The sequence below is a fragment of the Scomber scombrus genome, chromosome 5 (genome assembly GCF_963691925.1).
Source record: "Scomber scombrus chromosome 5, fScoSco1.1, whole genome shotgun sequence".
In the NCBI taxonomy this organism is placed as follows: Eukaryota; Metazoa; Chordata; class Actinopteri; order Scombriformes; family Scombridae; genus Scomber; species Scomber scombrus.
The window spans coordinates 25,465,250-25,480,924 of NC_084974.1; the positions used below are offsets into that span (position 1 = coordinate 25,465,250).

The following is a 15,675-nucleotide window of genomic DNA, read 5'->3' on the forward strand; positions in this document are numbered from 1 at the left end:
CTCAACGACAGAGGAGACGGTGTTTTTGTGGATATTATGGTATGTTACACTGGTGTGAAGTGATAAAAGGTAATGTAAATCAAATGAATGTATAGAGAACGGTTATATGTGTGTGTATTAAAGGGGGGGGAGGGGGGGTCACGACCCAGCGGACTGATACTTCATATTTGTGACAAGCTAATGTCTCTTCAGTGTTGCGCTGATGTTTGTATACACGCAAATATAAGTTAGTTCCATCTTTTTGTTCTAAAGACATTATCAGCTAGTTTATATAAATATATATATAAATATATCTATATCTATATATGTTTATGGAGTAATATACCAAGTGCCCCTCTTAGTCACATCGTTTGTGTAAAAACAAGCAGATGCCGAAAGCTTAGCGATAAAATCAGAAGTAGCGTTAAGTAGTCCCTGAGCGGATGAATCAGGCGGATGTATATTGCAGTTGTAGGCCCCTCAGCTGATGTGAAAGTAGCAGGGTTAGAGAGAGAAAAGAGGAGCTGGTGCACTGTCTGTTACAACTACAACACTGGAACAAATAGGTAACAACATTATACCAAAAGGTACAATTTTTCAGTGACATCTCATCCAACAGTCTTTTGGACCATCGAGATGATTCAATATAGAATAACATTGGGGGAATTATGATTCAGTGTTGCGAAAATATCTCGATTCCCGTCTCTGCTTTCCTGTTTTTTTGTGTCTAAAAATGTATCAAGAGGCCATTTCTTTTTGCTAGCTAGCGTTAACGTGCTAGGTAGATGTTAGCTAGACAAAGTAGTCAATTTTAACACAATTTTTAAAAAAAATTGTGCCCTCCTTTAAAAAAAGCACCGTATTTGTGTATTGTAACGAAGCTGTTAGTTTGTCAAAGAAATCCCATTACCATCCTGTCGAGCTGGCAAAAGCGTAAGCTGGCGACAACAAGGCTCGCTAATATTAATTAGCTTGCATGCCAAGGTTAGCTGGTAACAGCTATATCGTTCTTGTTAGGTTTGACAACGCTCAGCTAACTTATGTGACTGCCCTGGAGCACTTTATTCTGTGTTCGTAAGGTCAGTAATGTATTGTCAGCTGGATAGCCAGCTTTACTAATACAAGCCAACATCAGCAGTTTGTCCAGCTAACAACCATTGTTTATTTTTTGTCAGCTTACTGTTTGCGAGTGAGCGGTCATAGGAAGAAACCAGTCGCTAAGCTAACATTAGCTGCTAATAATTAGCCTCGATACTTGTCATTATGGTTCGGATGCTAAACTTAAATACGACGCGTGGCTTTATCTTGGTCACATTTACCCCGCTCTGAAAAGGACGTGTTATATATGTTGACACGTTGTTTGTTAATAGTCAACTTGTTTCTGCCTGGCTAATGTTAGCTTCAGCGCTAACCAGCGCTGTTAGTGAGACAGGCATTGGCCTTATGTCAGCTTAGAAAACATCAAGTGCTAATGTTAAATGTCGTCTCAATATTTGCGTTGACAGTTGTTAAGACAGTGATCCAGGATCTACCTGGATACCCATCAACTTGACAGCTATGTATTTTTTATTTAATCGCCCCATCCAGCAGTATAGACGGTGAGCTAACTCGCTTGCGAGACATGTATATTTGTGTATGTGTTTTTTTTCTTCTTCTCTTTAAACTTGATCGTCAGCCAGACACATACCAGTGTGTCACGGCAGGCTGAATACCAAGTTAGCTTCCGCTGGTTTTATGGTAGCCTGCGAGCTATATTACATTAAACCGCTTTCGAAAAGACGGTTCAAGACGATGCTGCCATTTTCGATGGGAAGCTAATCTCAGGTGGACGTAATCGTTATCTTGACACTCAAGAGGCCCCGTTTCGGCAATTCACCGGAGATTTCACCGTTTCATACCAGAAACAAGGTAGCTATTCGGAATAATCAGTGCGTTTCGTTACAGAGCTAACGCTAAAGAGGTTCTCACACCGGTACGCCAACTACGCATTTTAATCTAACCACTGCTACGTTAGCCAGCGTAACTTTAACGAGCGATTCTCTGGTATGTGATTATAAGCATTTTAGGGGTTTCGCCTCATAATATTCATAACGTATCGGTTACAAGGTTTACAAGAGTTTTCGTATAGGTACGGATGCGACTGAGCCACTGTCAAAACGTATGGGACTAGCTAGGATATGAGTAGCTAAACATGCTAGTCGGTGGTGGTAGAGAACTACGTCAGAAATATAGGCCTCTGTAAATCATGAGTATACAAATTGGACCCAGTCGTGTTTTTTTAGTAGTGTGAGAGAAGCAACTGACGTGTTTTTCAAGCTGCCGATCATTTGATGTGCCTAACTAATCACAAGATAGGCGAGTGAGGGGGACCAGTTGTCAGAATGGACGAATAAACAAAGACTAGGGTGCACTGTCAGTGCGGGCCTAAAATGGCCCTGTGAGCTTGCCAAGTATGGCGTATTTATATGATCAATCATACCATGATTTAAACTTCTAGTAAATGGATTAATTTGATTATCTCTTTTCTAGATGGCAAAATGTTTTTTAAGTTGTGGTTTGAGACTCTTTGTGTACCAGTTGATAAAATCATCATACTGTGTGTGTGTATGTGTGTGTGTGTGTGTGTTCAAAACATCAGCTACTTATCACCTGTCCTGTTATCAGCGCCTTCATGTCATTGACCCATGGGACTTTCATAATTAATACTACTTTAATATGTGAAAGACATTTTCTTTTGCATGCTGACTAAAATGATTACTCACACCAATATCAAGCTGTGCTGGTTTGGTATCTATGAATCTTAAGGTCATTTAAAAAAAAAAAAAAAAAAAAAAAAAAATCAACTGCTTTGTAAATTCCCTTTTTGTATAGTTTGTTTCACTTGCAGTCTTCCTCTGAGTAGTTTTATTTTAATTTGTCTGTGACCTTATTAATGTTTACTCAAATGAATCTTGGGTTATTTGAATATAATTTGATCTTCTAATGATGATTTATGTTATTATTGGATGAATTAATGCCAGTTTGCCATTCATGGCAGAGAGTTAAAAGGAGAAGTACAAATATATATGATAGTTTTTACAGTATAGGTCAATCTGTACTAATGATACATGGTGACAGAATTGTTTTAAATTTTTTTTATGCAGTGCTGTTTCTTCAAACCACAATGTTATCATTTCATCCACTCAGTAAGGGTTTATTTTTAAATGTAGTGTAGTGGAACCTACTGCAAGTGGTTCATATAAATAAATACTCTGAATATAATGTATCTGTAATCTGGCACAGCTGTGTGGAACAGGAAATATTTTTTTTATCATAAAATCTACTGTACATATTGTTTAGATTTTTTAGTAACACATGTGTTAATCAAATGAGTCTCAGACCACTGTTTTTGATTTGATGTTTCTGGCCCTACATGTATGGTATTTTTGGGTTTCAAATTGACGAGACAGTCATTTACTTCACTAGAGTGAAGTTTGAGCTTAATTGTGCAAAATTTTCATCAGCTGACACATGTAGCACCTACAGAGGATCAACTAACTTTAAATCAGCCTGCTGATTTTAGGAGAGTATTCTTCTAAGGTTTCTTCCTCTCTTTGATTGCAGTGAATGGTAGTGTCTAGAAAGGGTATGTCCCTTCAGGAGAGAGGTGCCAATGTCCAACCGGCCTAATTCCAATCCAGGGGGGTCACTGCGCCGTTCACAAAGGAACACTGCTGCGGCCCAGCCACAAGACCATACAGTCGCGGGAAGGTGAGTCTACCTGCACACTTTCCATTCAGTTTTAGCTAAAATTTCAGTCCAGTGAATTAAGTAAGAGGCAGCAATAACAATTTGTTGGAACATTTGTTGAGTTTTTTTTAAGGTAGCAACAAATGAATTTTATAAAATGAGTAGAGGGGTGTTTGTACTTTATTCATGGGTGGGTGTGTACTAGTGCTTTAATCATAGCCAAATGGTGATTAACTCAGTTTTAGCTGTTCTTCATGCTACTGCAAAGTTGTTAATGATCACAGGATGTGCAGAGGAAGTCAGCCAACAATGATTTGGGGATTGATTAAATCTTTCTTTTGTGGCTTAATCACAAAAAACCCACACTGTTACTTGCTCTTTAATTTCCAACCTTACAGGTTGCAGTCAGAGCAGGTAAAACATAAAGCAAATTCCCCACCTGAAAGTAGAAGACCTAATTCTAAGGCTTCCAAAGCCACACCCAGCTCAGCCACTGGCCAGTCCAGAGGGCACAGCTCAAGAAGGTACCCCTCCTTTGTATTTGGTACTTCATTGTGTGTGCGTGTGTGTAGTAGGGTTTGTACTTTATCCAATTACATCACACATATTGTACATCTTTGGGTTTTGTTTTAAATCTGAATGAGTACAATGAATGTGGCATTGTAATTCATCACTTTTCACAGTTTGAGGAATTTTCTTAGATGGTGTTTGTTGTCTCTCTCACTCCCTGGCAGAAGTGGTCTTACTCTGTCCGTGGCTTCACTTGTGTTACAAGACGACCCAGAGGCTGCAGGGACATCCGAACAAGAGCGACCAGTCCACCAGTCAAAGAGCGAGGGCACCCGAGGGTTGAAAAGAAGTGAAGCTCCTGACCAAATTAGTACCCTTGGACCGACCCCTGCCAAGAAGCCCAAATCACTCCCACCACCCAGAGACAATACCTCGGAGACCAAGAAAGGCCCAGCTAAATCCAAAAAGAGATCACTTGCTTCAGAACCACCTGCATCGTCAGGTCGAGGCCAGAGCAAGAAGAGCGGGGCCGCTGGGGCCTCACCAGTCCAGAAACGGAAGAAAGCGGACTCTCTCCCCGGTCTAAGTAGTACCGCTGGGTCCCTCCCCAATCGTACCGAGGGCAGAACTGCAAAACCCACCAAGCTGGCGTCAAAATCGGCCGCCTCAGCCAAAGCTGGGTGTAGCAACGTGACAGACTCCTCCTCTTCTGCCTCCACCTCTTCCTCCTCCTCAACCACAGGCACCAACAGCGCCACCACGCAGGGCGCCAGAGTCAAACAGGGAAAGGACCAGACCAAGGCACGTCGATCTCGCTCAGCCTCGAGCCCTTCCCCACGCCGTAGTACCCGTGACAAGGAGCAGGCCAAAAGCGCCAGCTCTTCAAAGTTTGAGTGGGCAGCACGCTTCAACCCCAAAGTCAACCTGCCAAAACCTAAACTGTCCCTGCCTGGATCCTCAAAAACTGAGACCTCCAAACCTGGGCCATCAGGATTACAAGCTAAACTAGCAAGTGAGTCAGTAGTTGTTTATGGTTCCTCTCTGTTCATAGTCGAAACTCATTTTAATCCACCTCTGAGGTCTTTATCCACTGGATTCTGTTAAGACACCATTTCTGTACTCTTTAGTACTATTTCAGAAATATTTGTGTCCTGTTTGATTTCATATTCTGTATCTCACATTTAGTGATGAGAAGGGTTTTCTTAAATGAGATTGTAATTGTATGAAAAGATTTAGGAGGTTAAACGGGGTTATGACAAGCTTGGAAGGGGTCAGCACATAATTCTTGTGTGCTTGGATGGAGGTTAACGCCTCTGGGATTAAATGTCACAGGACCTGTGTTCCAAGCAGCCTCATAGCATCAGTTACAAAACCTCACTCTTCACCGCTGGTAGCAGATATATTTGGTATTTGGTGACGCTCAAACTAGACACATACACCGAGGTACATCGTACTGATTAATACTGGACTTAAGATAAAATTGATTATATAAAGTTTGTTTACACAAATGGGGGAAAAGGTCTTATGTAGGTCATATGTGTTAAATGATACAGACATGTGTCTGAATACAGCTGACGACACACTGCATACAGTAAAGTGTGTGTTTGTGTCTGAACTGGCACATTTAGCTCGCATGTGTTGATTGTGGACTTCACTGAGTGGAGGAGCTGGCTCAGATTTCAGACTTAAGTACCAGTAGCCTGAAACTGGAGAACGCTTCAATGCATAAATACTGCTGGTTGCTCAATTGTCAGCGTGGAGCAGATGTATCGTTTCACGTGTAAGAGTTAAACTGATAAAGACTCATTATTAAAGTAGTCCTTGTGGAGGCATTTATGTGGTCTTGGGACTTGTGAACACTTTAGTTATAATATGATGGCAGTACTGTCTGTGTCCTTATGTGTGGTCACGAAGAGGCATATTTCTCTCACAAAATGGACTCTGGTGCTTTTGGAATCTGCTAGTAGCTAGGTAGTCGAGTTTACATTGCGTTCAGTTTTTACTGACTGTGAATCAGTGATGGTGTTGTGAGATATAATTTTAATAACTGCTCTTGTTTGAAGGGTTAGATTTGGTGCTGGGCAGAGCCAGTTAATACAGGCTTTGTAAGACTGATGTTAATATAAGTACTTTACGTTTTTAAATAAGTGACAATACATTATATTACGCTTTAAGAAAATATTAACACAAAACATTTTGATCTTTTAATTTTTTATCAAATAACTGACCGACTTTTGCATTGAGCAGGAATTTTTATTGAGAGCCAAAACAATTAACTGGTCAGTGCGCTCTGGTGGAAATCAGTGTCATGGCGATACTATTTGATGCCATTCTTATTTTATATTTATGTTAATTAACAAAAAGCATTTGTACTTTTTTCATAACCGGACAAAAGTTATGTTTACATTCTTTGTTTCTCACCAAAAAGCCTGTGTGTATCATTGAGGCCCAGCAACCATGTTGCAAAGACAATTTCTTTTATTCGACATTGTGCATTGTTTACATTCATGTTTGCTAGCGTACAGTCGTTTTCTTCCTCGTCTTTGGTCAGTGCGTTGCTACATAGACTTGATTTGTTATCACCACCATCTGTTAATGAGCAGAGTTGGTGTAAATCAGTGGCAGGAATTGGGTATTGCATCCTTGAATGCGTGCCAAACAAAATGGGGGCATATCCATAAAATACTCCTCCCATAGTTCTTCTAGTTATCAAAAACTCCACCGAGTACCTTTTTTAAATGTTGTCACAGACACCAGGTGAAACATACAGAGATGTTACAGTATAAAATGTGTAAAAAGTTAACACGTTGAAGTGAGTAGTAGCTGTTCAGGTCAGTGTGGGGTCAGGCTGTTCTGGGGAGGTGAAAGGATAGAAACCGAGGTGGGCTCTGTGCCATGGGCCCTTTGCCCAAATGGAGAGACCCCTCCTAAGTTGGCTTGGCTCGGTGGCCCACCAGCTGACCAGCGGTATGTTTGAGGACAGGGGAGGACTCATAAGCTGCTTCTGTTTAGAGGGAAGAGCTGCATTTCACTCACAATTTGTTCACCTCTCAGCCTCTAATACCCTTTAACACACGTAGGTTGTGTCACTGGCAGCAGTAATGGTGAGTAACCATATACAGTTACATTGCATGTGTTAGTTTTTCTATGGGCAGTGCCATTTTGACCACAGTGAATAATGTCACAGCTGTTTAAACTGCTTTGTGATTGTGTTGAACGGCTTTAGACAGTCAGAAGTGGATTTGTAATCGTTGGGAAACCTGTGCAGAGATTTCTGTGATAACTGTTTGACTTGATATAACTCAATAGTAAATGAGACACTGAGGCAATGTCAAATGAAGTACAAAATGAACTTTTAATGTCTTTATGTCTTTAATTAATTTTGGTCTCAACTTTTAAAATGTTTTATTTTTGTACTAGTGAATTATGAGTCACGGATCTAGCATGAAGGTTGTCCTGTCATAGGGCCATGGTTGAGTTACTATTAATACCCATGTAGTCAGTGGTAGGGGACTCTAAACAGACAACACTAAAGCTACTTAGTTTCTGGACCTTTACTACATTGAAAGCTAACCCGCTCATCATCAGTCTTGCTCTCACAGCTATTTTGACCAAGACTTGTCAAACACCTCTGAGCAGTAATTGTGATATGGATATTTACTTTTGTGCTGCCGCAGCAAAAGATACTTTGAAATATGCGTTTGTGTTCAGTAATTCAACCCAGCTGTTTTGTGAAACTTGTGACTTCCATCGATAATTATGAGAGCTAGATAATAAAGATATATGATAAAGTGTTTGTCATCATCTGGCCTGTAGATCAACACAAATGTCACACTATTTTATTAGGTTTATTGATCATATATTCAAGTAATTGTTACCAGTATTGGTTCTTTGTCCACAAGTCTTTATATCATGTCATTGTTTTGCTTCTAAGGTTTGAGAAAATCCACTAAGAAGCGAAGCGAGTCTCCTCCAGCAGAGCTCCCCAGCCGGCGGAGCACACGCCAGAAGAACACGGGCTCCTGTGCCAGCACCAGGTATAAATCACAGTGACTGTGTGTAATCTGTAGCGTAAACTGGAGAAATAGTCAAAAGTACCGTACATGAAAATTGGGAGTATTAAGTTACATGATTTTGGGCATGTCAGTGATAGTAGATTAATCATTTCTATTTGATATCTCACCACACACTGGCAGCGTCTTGATGTGCTAACTCTCCAGAAAAGCAGCCATTTTATCACATTTACTTACCAGATCAGCAAATCCCTGCTGACACTCTCAGAACTGTCAATACTTTCATCCCATTTTTTCAGGCCTATACATTTATTTGACTAGTTAAACATGCTGGTGTCTCTGCTCTTAGGTTGGGATCTGGTGAAAGCATTACTCCAAAAAAAGTCAATGCAAACCCACCAAAAGTTTCGAAAGAATAATATAATTTTATACCAAGAAAGTAAAGTGTTAATGCATGAAGTGCAGTATGACAAGTACAATTTAATGTAATCTAATAAAAAATACTAAGTACCTTTTGATGGACTTAAAATAATTAATTTGACACAGGTTTGTATTGTACAGGAGCTTCTTATTTTTCATTTATTTATATTATGGGTAATGAAGCAAACAATTTGTATTTATATTAATATTATCAGTGAATGCTTTTAGTTATTCATATTATGGGATATGTAATGGTACTACAAGGAGCAACTAAGTCTAAGGCGGCTGGAGCTTCTTTATAATTTGGGATACGTCATACTCCTCATCCAAAAACCTCACTGGGCAGGTTAGTGGTGGTTACTGATCATGCCCAGTCAGACACAACCCAGCAGTCTTCGCTGGAAGATAACTAGTTTGAGGTTGACTGTTTCAGTTGATGAAACCATTTCACAAAACTAGATGATATTATTGTGTAGACAGTCACTACATTTAGTTCTCCCTTCATACTCAAACATCCTGTGAAGAGCCTAAAATTAAAACAGATCAAATTAGGTTAAGCAGAATCCTTCACTGAACATATCAGCTGCGTGGACATTGAATTCACACATGGCTTTTTGGATTGAAAAGTATCCATCAGAACAGGTAAAAACACAAATGATGAAGTACAGGAACACTCACTCACACTAATATCGAAAGTTGAACGTTTTGAAACTGCCGACATCAAAACTGTTTAAAGCATCTGGTTACTGAACAGATGTTAAAATAGTACGAAGGACCTATGGGACCATAATCATTGATTTCCAGTATGTTTAAAAAATACCCTGGGGAATTGCTGCTGTGTATACTTTTGACTTAGAGTGGTTACACTGAATGCACTGAGCTTGTAATTATTCTGCTATGGCTCACATTGTCTTCACTGCTATTGTTACAGTCGGCGGGGCTCAGGCCTGGGCAAGCGCGGGGCAGCCGACGCTCGCCGACAGGAGAAAATGGCCGACTCCGACAACAACCAGGATGGGGCCAACTCGTCAGCCGCTCGCACTGATGAGGCATCACAAGGGGCTTCAGGTACATAAATTACCTGTCTTTATTTTGGATGATGAAGTTTTTTTAGATGTTTGACTGACTAAAAAATGTGTGTCATATTTAACTTTCTTACAATTGTTTAACTTGTTGCTGTGAATTTTGTCCAGCTTCAAGCTCAGTTGCCGGAGCAGTAGGCATGACCACCTCTGGTGAGAGTGAGTCCGATGACTCTGAAATGGGAAGGCTTCAAGGTATAAAACCCCCCTCTGAGATATTAGTGTTCTGTATTTTAGGACATAAAATCTGTATGTATACTTGTCCCTGAATTTTCTCTAAACTTTGCTGTTGTTGACCCTGTAGCTCTGTTGGAGGCCAGGGGTCTCCCCCCACATCTTTTTGGGCCACTTGGCCCTCGCATGTCGCAGCTGTTTCACAGGACCATTGGCAGTGGAGCCAGTGAGTACAACCTTCTTACCCTTACATCTCTGTATGTTGTCTTGTCAGCGCTAAATTACTTTGTCAAAATTGTGCCCCCTCACCCCAGGCTCCAAGGCTCAGCAGTTATTGCAGGGCCTGCAGGCCACAGGTGATGAGTCTCAGCAGCTCCAAGCTGCCATTGAGATGTGCCAGCTGCTGGTGATGGGCAATGAAGAAACACTTGGTGGATTCCCTGTCAAGAGTGTGGTGCCTGCTTTGGTGAGTGTTCTGTTTGAACATTAACCTCTCTGCTGCACAGACATAATACAAAACTGTATTGTATGTTTTGAACATATGCCTCACATACACTTTAATGTGCTGGAGGAAAGAACATTCCACATTGCTTTGTTCAGAATGAAAATAACCACTGCTTTGATATCATTTCTCCATTTCTCTTTCACAGATTACACTGTTACAAATGGAGCATAACTTTGACATTGTGAGTATGATTTAATTTTATTGCTGTAAATGTGGTGTTTCTCTTTTACATCCATTGATTTTTTTGTAATGCCATTGTATCGCTTTTGTCTACACAGATGAATCACGCCTCTCGTGCACTCACATATATGATGGAGGCACTCCCTCGATCCTCTGCTGTTGTGGTCGATGCTATTCCTGTCTTCCTGGAGAAGGTAAACCACTACTAGCATTCCCATTTTGAACAGGCTGTCTAAAAGGGGTTTCTCTGTCCCTAGTTGCTTGTTAAGATTATTGGTGGCCTTTTGATATGCTAATACTCAGTGTCACCTTCTTGTCTGCAGCTTCAGGTGATCCAGTTCATTGACGTAGCAGAGCAGGCCCTGACTGCCTTGGAGATGTTGTCAAGGCGACACAGCAAAGCCATTTTGCAGGCTGTAAGTGTAACACTTTGTCATAACATTTGAATCATCCTCTGTTTATTTACAACTATACACCACAATGACGTTATCATTTCGTCCCTCGCAGGGTGGACTCGCTGACTGCCTCCTCTACTTAGAGTTCTTTAGCATCAATGCTCAGAGGAATGCTTTGGCCATTGCAGCCAACTGCTGCCAGAGCATTACTCCAGATGAGTTCCACTTTGTTGCTGATTCTCTGCCACTGCTGACACAGAGACTCACACATCAGGTACTTGTTTCCCCATGTCAGAAAAACAAAATACAACACCAACACAGCTGGATATTGGCTCAAGTAGTACTTGGTGGTGCTCCCTCTTTTTGCTGTTTTCAAAAAAAAAAGTGTATATATAACACATGGGAACCAATGTGAAATCAAAAAGAAAACAAGTTCCTAACATAAAGTCTCAAGGTTTAGTTATTATTCATCAAATTATCAATAATGAGAAAGGCCCGTGTTGGGGAAATAACATCTACATAAGTTATATTAGCCTCCCAAATGCCCAGTGTTCATGTTAAATGGACATGTTTATGCTGATTTCCATTTTTCTAATAGCCAACATCTTAAATGCAATTAAGTCAAGTGGGAGTAACATAAAGGCAAACAGAGTGGTCAGCTTTGGTGAGAATGACATGCCAGGCTTCTTATTAGTTAGAGCCGAGTGTTGATTTAAAAACAAAAAATGAAGACACATTTGAAAAAAAACCACTCAAACCATCGTTGATATTTAATGTTTTTTGATTGTATTCTACAAATGATGCATGAATTGAAGCATGTTTTGTGTTAAAAATACAGATCTTATCATTGATATGTCCTATTTTAATGTCTGATAGGTCTGACTATAAAATGAGTAGTAGTGTGTAATAAATGCTGCCTGCTAACCAGGCAAATCACTTTAATCAGATTTACAAGCAAATTTGGTTTTAAGAAATTATTAAAATAACGCTTGTGTTGTCTGACTATTTATAAGTAATAATCAAACAACCTTTTAGTAGTGTTTTGAAAAGGCTGTTTTCCCCCTCCACGCTTGAACACAGAATTGGTTTACATTAGATGAAGGGCCTAACTGAAAAAAATGTTGTTTTTTGTTATCAGCATCAATATAAACATAAACTGCTTTTTAGTGAGGTCACTAAAAAAAAAGTGGTTTTGATTTTATGTAGTTCAGTTTATGACAATAATGGCATAAATGCTACAGTTAAATGGGATTGGTGGCTGTTAGAAGTAATTAAGGCCAGTTTTGCTCTAAGTACCAAATTATCTTATTATTTCATACAGAAATTAATGTTCTTAATATTTTTAACATTTTTAAACATGTTGAAAAGACTCCTAATAACTATATTCATTTAACCCCCTTTCAGGATAAAAAATCAGTTGAAAGCACTTGTCTCTGTTTCGCCAGACTGGTGGACAACTTTCAACATGAGGAGGTTGGTAGCTTGCTTCTTTTGTTTTGTGTTTTTTAGACTCAACTTCCTGTTTTCTGTTGTCTTTGGTTGGCATATTTGTAGTGTCTTCTGTGTGCCACACAGCTAACGCATGTCTGTGTTTAAATCAACAGAACCTGCTGCAGGAGGTTGCATCACGGGACCTGTTGACCAACATTCAGCAACTGCTGGTAGTGACGCCTCCTGTACTCAGCTCGGGGATGTTCATCATGGTTGTGCGCATGTTTTCCCTTATGTGCTCCAACTGCCCCTGCTTGGCAGTCCAGCTTATGAAACAGAGTGAGTGACCCTTGCACACACACACACACACACACACACACACACACACACACACACACACACACACACACTTGCCCCTTTTCTCATTCACAGGACAAAATGTCTGAGGGAAAATTTAAAGACCGACTATTATTTCACTTTTGTGTTCTAATAATAGTCTTGCCAATAGTTTTTCATCCAGTATTACTGTAGTTATAAGTTTAACCTGTGGATTTGGATCATTTTGTCTTTTGAAAATATAATTTCTAAATATTAAGTTGTGTTCAAATAGCACATGAAGCCAATTATCCCCTCACTTTGTCAATTTGATTTTTTTAATATTCTGTTTACTTGCCACAAACAGCCAACTGATGTAACAGTCCAAAGTTTAGCTTGTGAAATTAGCCTCAATCTTTTGCTTATCTTAAAAGATTTTCACTTGTCACCTCACATTGAAGAATCTTTGCCTTAGTTTGTGCTAACTAGGCCATTTTTTATCTTTTCACAAGAACTCACATTTGATTGACTGCAAAAAATATCTAGTAAATGCTTTGCATCCAGTCTGAGTGCACTTGTAGCAGTAGTGTTGGAATATTAAGTGTTGAAGATGCAGCTAACAGCAGAAATGTCTTGTGTCACCTCTTGTTAAACAGACATAGCAGAAACTCTGCGTTTCCTCTTGTGCGGTGCATCAAATGGCAGCTGCCAGGAGCAGATCGAACTGGTACCCAGGAGCCCCCAGGAGCTCTATGAACTGACCTCCCTCATATGGTAACATCCATTTGCTCTCTATTCAGTAATTCTCCCTCGATTCAGATATCCTATGATCATGCTGGGTGATATGGACAAAATTGTATTGACTTTATTTACTGTGCTTGAAGTCATTTTGTCTCAAGCTTGTAAGAGAAGCCACTGTGCATATTTTATTATTGCCTCTCCATCATATTTGGTCACTGGGTATTGTTGACAGACCTTTCTGCAAAATGTTCTCCTTGGAGCTAGTTTTTCTCCTAATCAAGTTCAAGTTCAAGTTTATTGTCATTTTTTCACTGTGCCTTTGCATACACAAGAAAAATGAGATTTTGATTCTCAATCAGTGTCCTCAGTGCAGATAAAAACATCTATAGAATAATAAACCTCTTAATAACAATAATAAATAGGAATAAAAACAATACAAATAAAATCACTAGTTAAAATAATCCATTCTCACAAAGTGCAGGTAGTGCGTTCAGTCTCTTGACTTGACAGGTGACTAGCTGTCAAGGATTAGAGTGTGTGTGGTTGTGTATATGGGGAGGTGGGACAGTCCATTAATAAGCCTTACAGCCTGGGGAAAGAAGCTGTTCAGCTTTCTGCTGGTTTTGCTGCTGATGCTTCTGTATCTTCTCCCTGATGGCAAAAGGGAGAAGATGTGGTGGGAGGGATGGAGTGGGTCCATGATGATGGAGGTGGCTCTGCTGATGCAGTGATGCCGGTATCGCTCCATCAGGCAGGGGAGGGGGGCACCTATGATTTTGCTGGCTGTCTTGACCAGTCTGTCGAGTTGCTTCTTGTCCTGTGCGCTGAAGCCGTAGGTCAGGACATTCTCCACGGTTCCCCTGTAGAAGGTGGTGAGGTGTGTGGTGGGGAGGCCTGTTTTCCTGAGTCTGCGGAGGGAGTGGAGCCACTGCTGAGCTTTTTTGAGGACTGCCATGGTGTTGGTGGTTGAAGTTAGGTCGTTAGCAATGTGAACCCCAAAGTACTTCACGCTGCTGGCCTTCTCCACAGCAGTCCCGTCGATGAGCAGTGGTGCATGATCCTGTTTGCCAGCCCTCCTGAAGTCTATCACAACCTCCCTGGTCTTGTTCACATTAAGGGAGAGGTTATGAGATCTGCACCATGAATTTAGCTGTTTCACCTCTTCTCTGTATGCAGAGACATTACATTTACATTTAGTCATTTAGCAGACGCTTTTATCCAAAGACAAGGGAGAATAACATTCAAGCTACATTGCAACAGAGACATTAGTGTAACAATAAATAAATACTGCTAAGTAGTGCTAAGTAGTTGTAAGTTAAGAGTGCTAAGTAATTGTAAGTTAAGGGAGGAGGTACTCTCTGAAGAGCTGGTTCTTCAAGTGCTTCTTAAAGACAGAGAGGGAGCCCCTGCTCTGGCGGTTTTTGGCAGCTCGTTCCACCAACGTGGAGCTACAAATGAGAATAACTTGGATTGCTGTGGTTGTACGGCCGGCAGAGCCAGGCGACGCTCATTTGATGAACGCAGCATCCGAAGGGTAACATGTGCTCTTACAAGAGCATTTAAGTAGGTGGGAGCAATTATGCTTGCCTCACTCTGTAGGCAAGCATAAGAGACTTGAACTTAATGCGAGCAGCTACAGGTAACCAGTTGAGCTCGATAAGCAGCATTCTGTATCATCTGCAGTGGCTTCACCGCACAGGCCGGCAAGCCTGTTAAGAGAGCGTTGCAGTAGTCGAGACGGGACATCACCAAGGACCCAGTTGTAACCCCAATCAAAACTGTTGACAGAAAACTGTGTTTTCCCATTGTCATTTTTCAGTGCTTTGAGCAACCCAAATCAAATTATTCAGTTGTCTTATTTGTGTGTCGGCAGACATGTCAAATAGCTATCTCAAAATGTCAGCAGATAAACCCACTACTATCTGCATGGCTGGCTAATATGATGCATAATATCTGATTTATGACTAAACGCCTGCAAGCATAATATTTTCCAAATCTCTTCTGATCCATGATTTACGAAAACTAATCTATCATATACACAGATGTAGATCTTGCCACAAGTGTTGCACCTGCATCTTCTTAAAATTAAATTAGACAGTCTGTCATGTTCATATAGACCTTGTGTTTTAGTTTTTTCTCTAATTTGAACAAATTCATGCGTTGAACAAGTGTTACTTTTCTGTAGGAGCACAGAGTCATGT

At 40.5% G+C, this 15,675-nt stretch overlaps 1 protein-coding gene across 5 annotated transcripts in view; it reads left to right on the forward strand.

Annotated features, from left to right (window-relative positions):
* The first annotated feature begins 453 nt into the window (after positions 1-453).
* Positions 454-15,675, forward strand: part of trip12 (thyroid hormone receptor interactor 12) — a 29,701-nt gene continuing 14,479 nt past the window's right edge. For 2 of the 5 annotated variants that reach the window (XM_062418447.1, XM_062418452.1), the window contains exons 1-16: positions 454-545; positions 3,583-3,729; positions 4,107-4,232; positions 4,443-5,230; positions 8,153-8,255; positions 9,583-9,719; positions 9,845-9,928; positions 10,038-10,133; positions 10,222-10,373; positions 10,558-10,593; positions 10,691-10,786; positions 10,916-11,008; positions 11,100-11,261; positions 12,392-12,460; positions 12,592-12,757; positions 13,390-13,507. In XM_062418447.1, the coding sequence (XP_062274431.1) occupies positions 3,632-3,729; positions 4,107-4,232; positions 4,443-5,230; positions 8,153-8,255; positions 9,583-9,719; positions 9,845-9,928; positions 10,038-10,133; positions 10,222-10,373; positions 10,558-10,593; positions 10,691-10,786; positions 10,916-11,008; positions 11,100-11,261; positions 12,392-12,460; positions 12,592-12,757; positions 13,390-13,507 (2,324 nt within the window). In that variant the 5' untranslated portion in view covers positions 454-545; positions 3,583-3,631. Of the gene's footprint in view, positions 567-924; positions 1,059-3,582; positions 3,730-4,106; positions 4,233-4,442; positions 5,231-8,152; positions 8,256-9,582; positions 9,720-9,844; positions 9,929-10,037; positions 10,134-10,221; positions 10,374-10,557; positions 10,594-10,690; positions 10,787-10,915; positions 11,009-11,099; positions 11,262-12,391; positions 12,461-12,591; positions 12,758-13,389; positions 13,508-15,675 lie in introns of those variants that run through there. The other 3 variants (XM_062418449.1, XM_062418450.1, XM_062418451.1) reach the window with 3 other exon arrangements.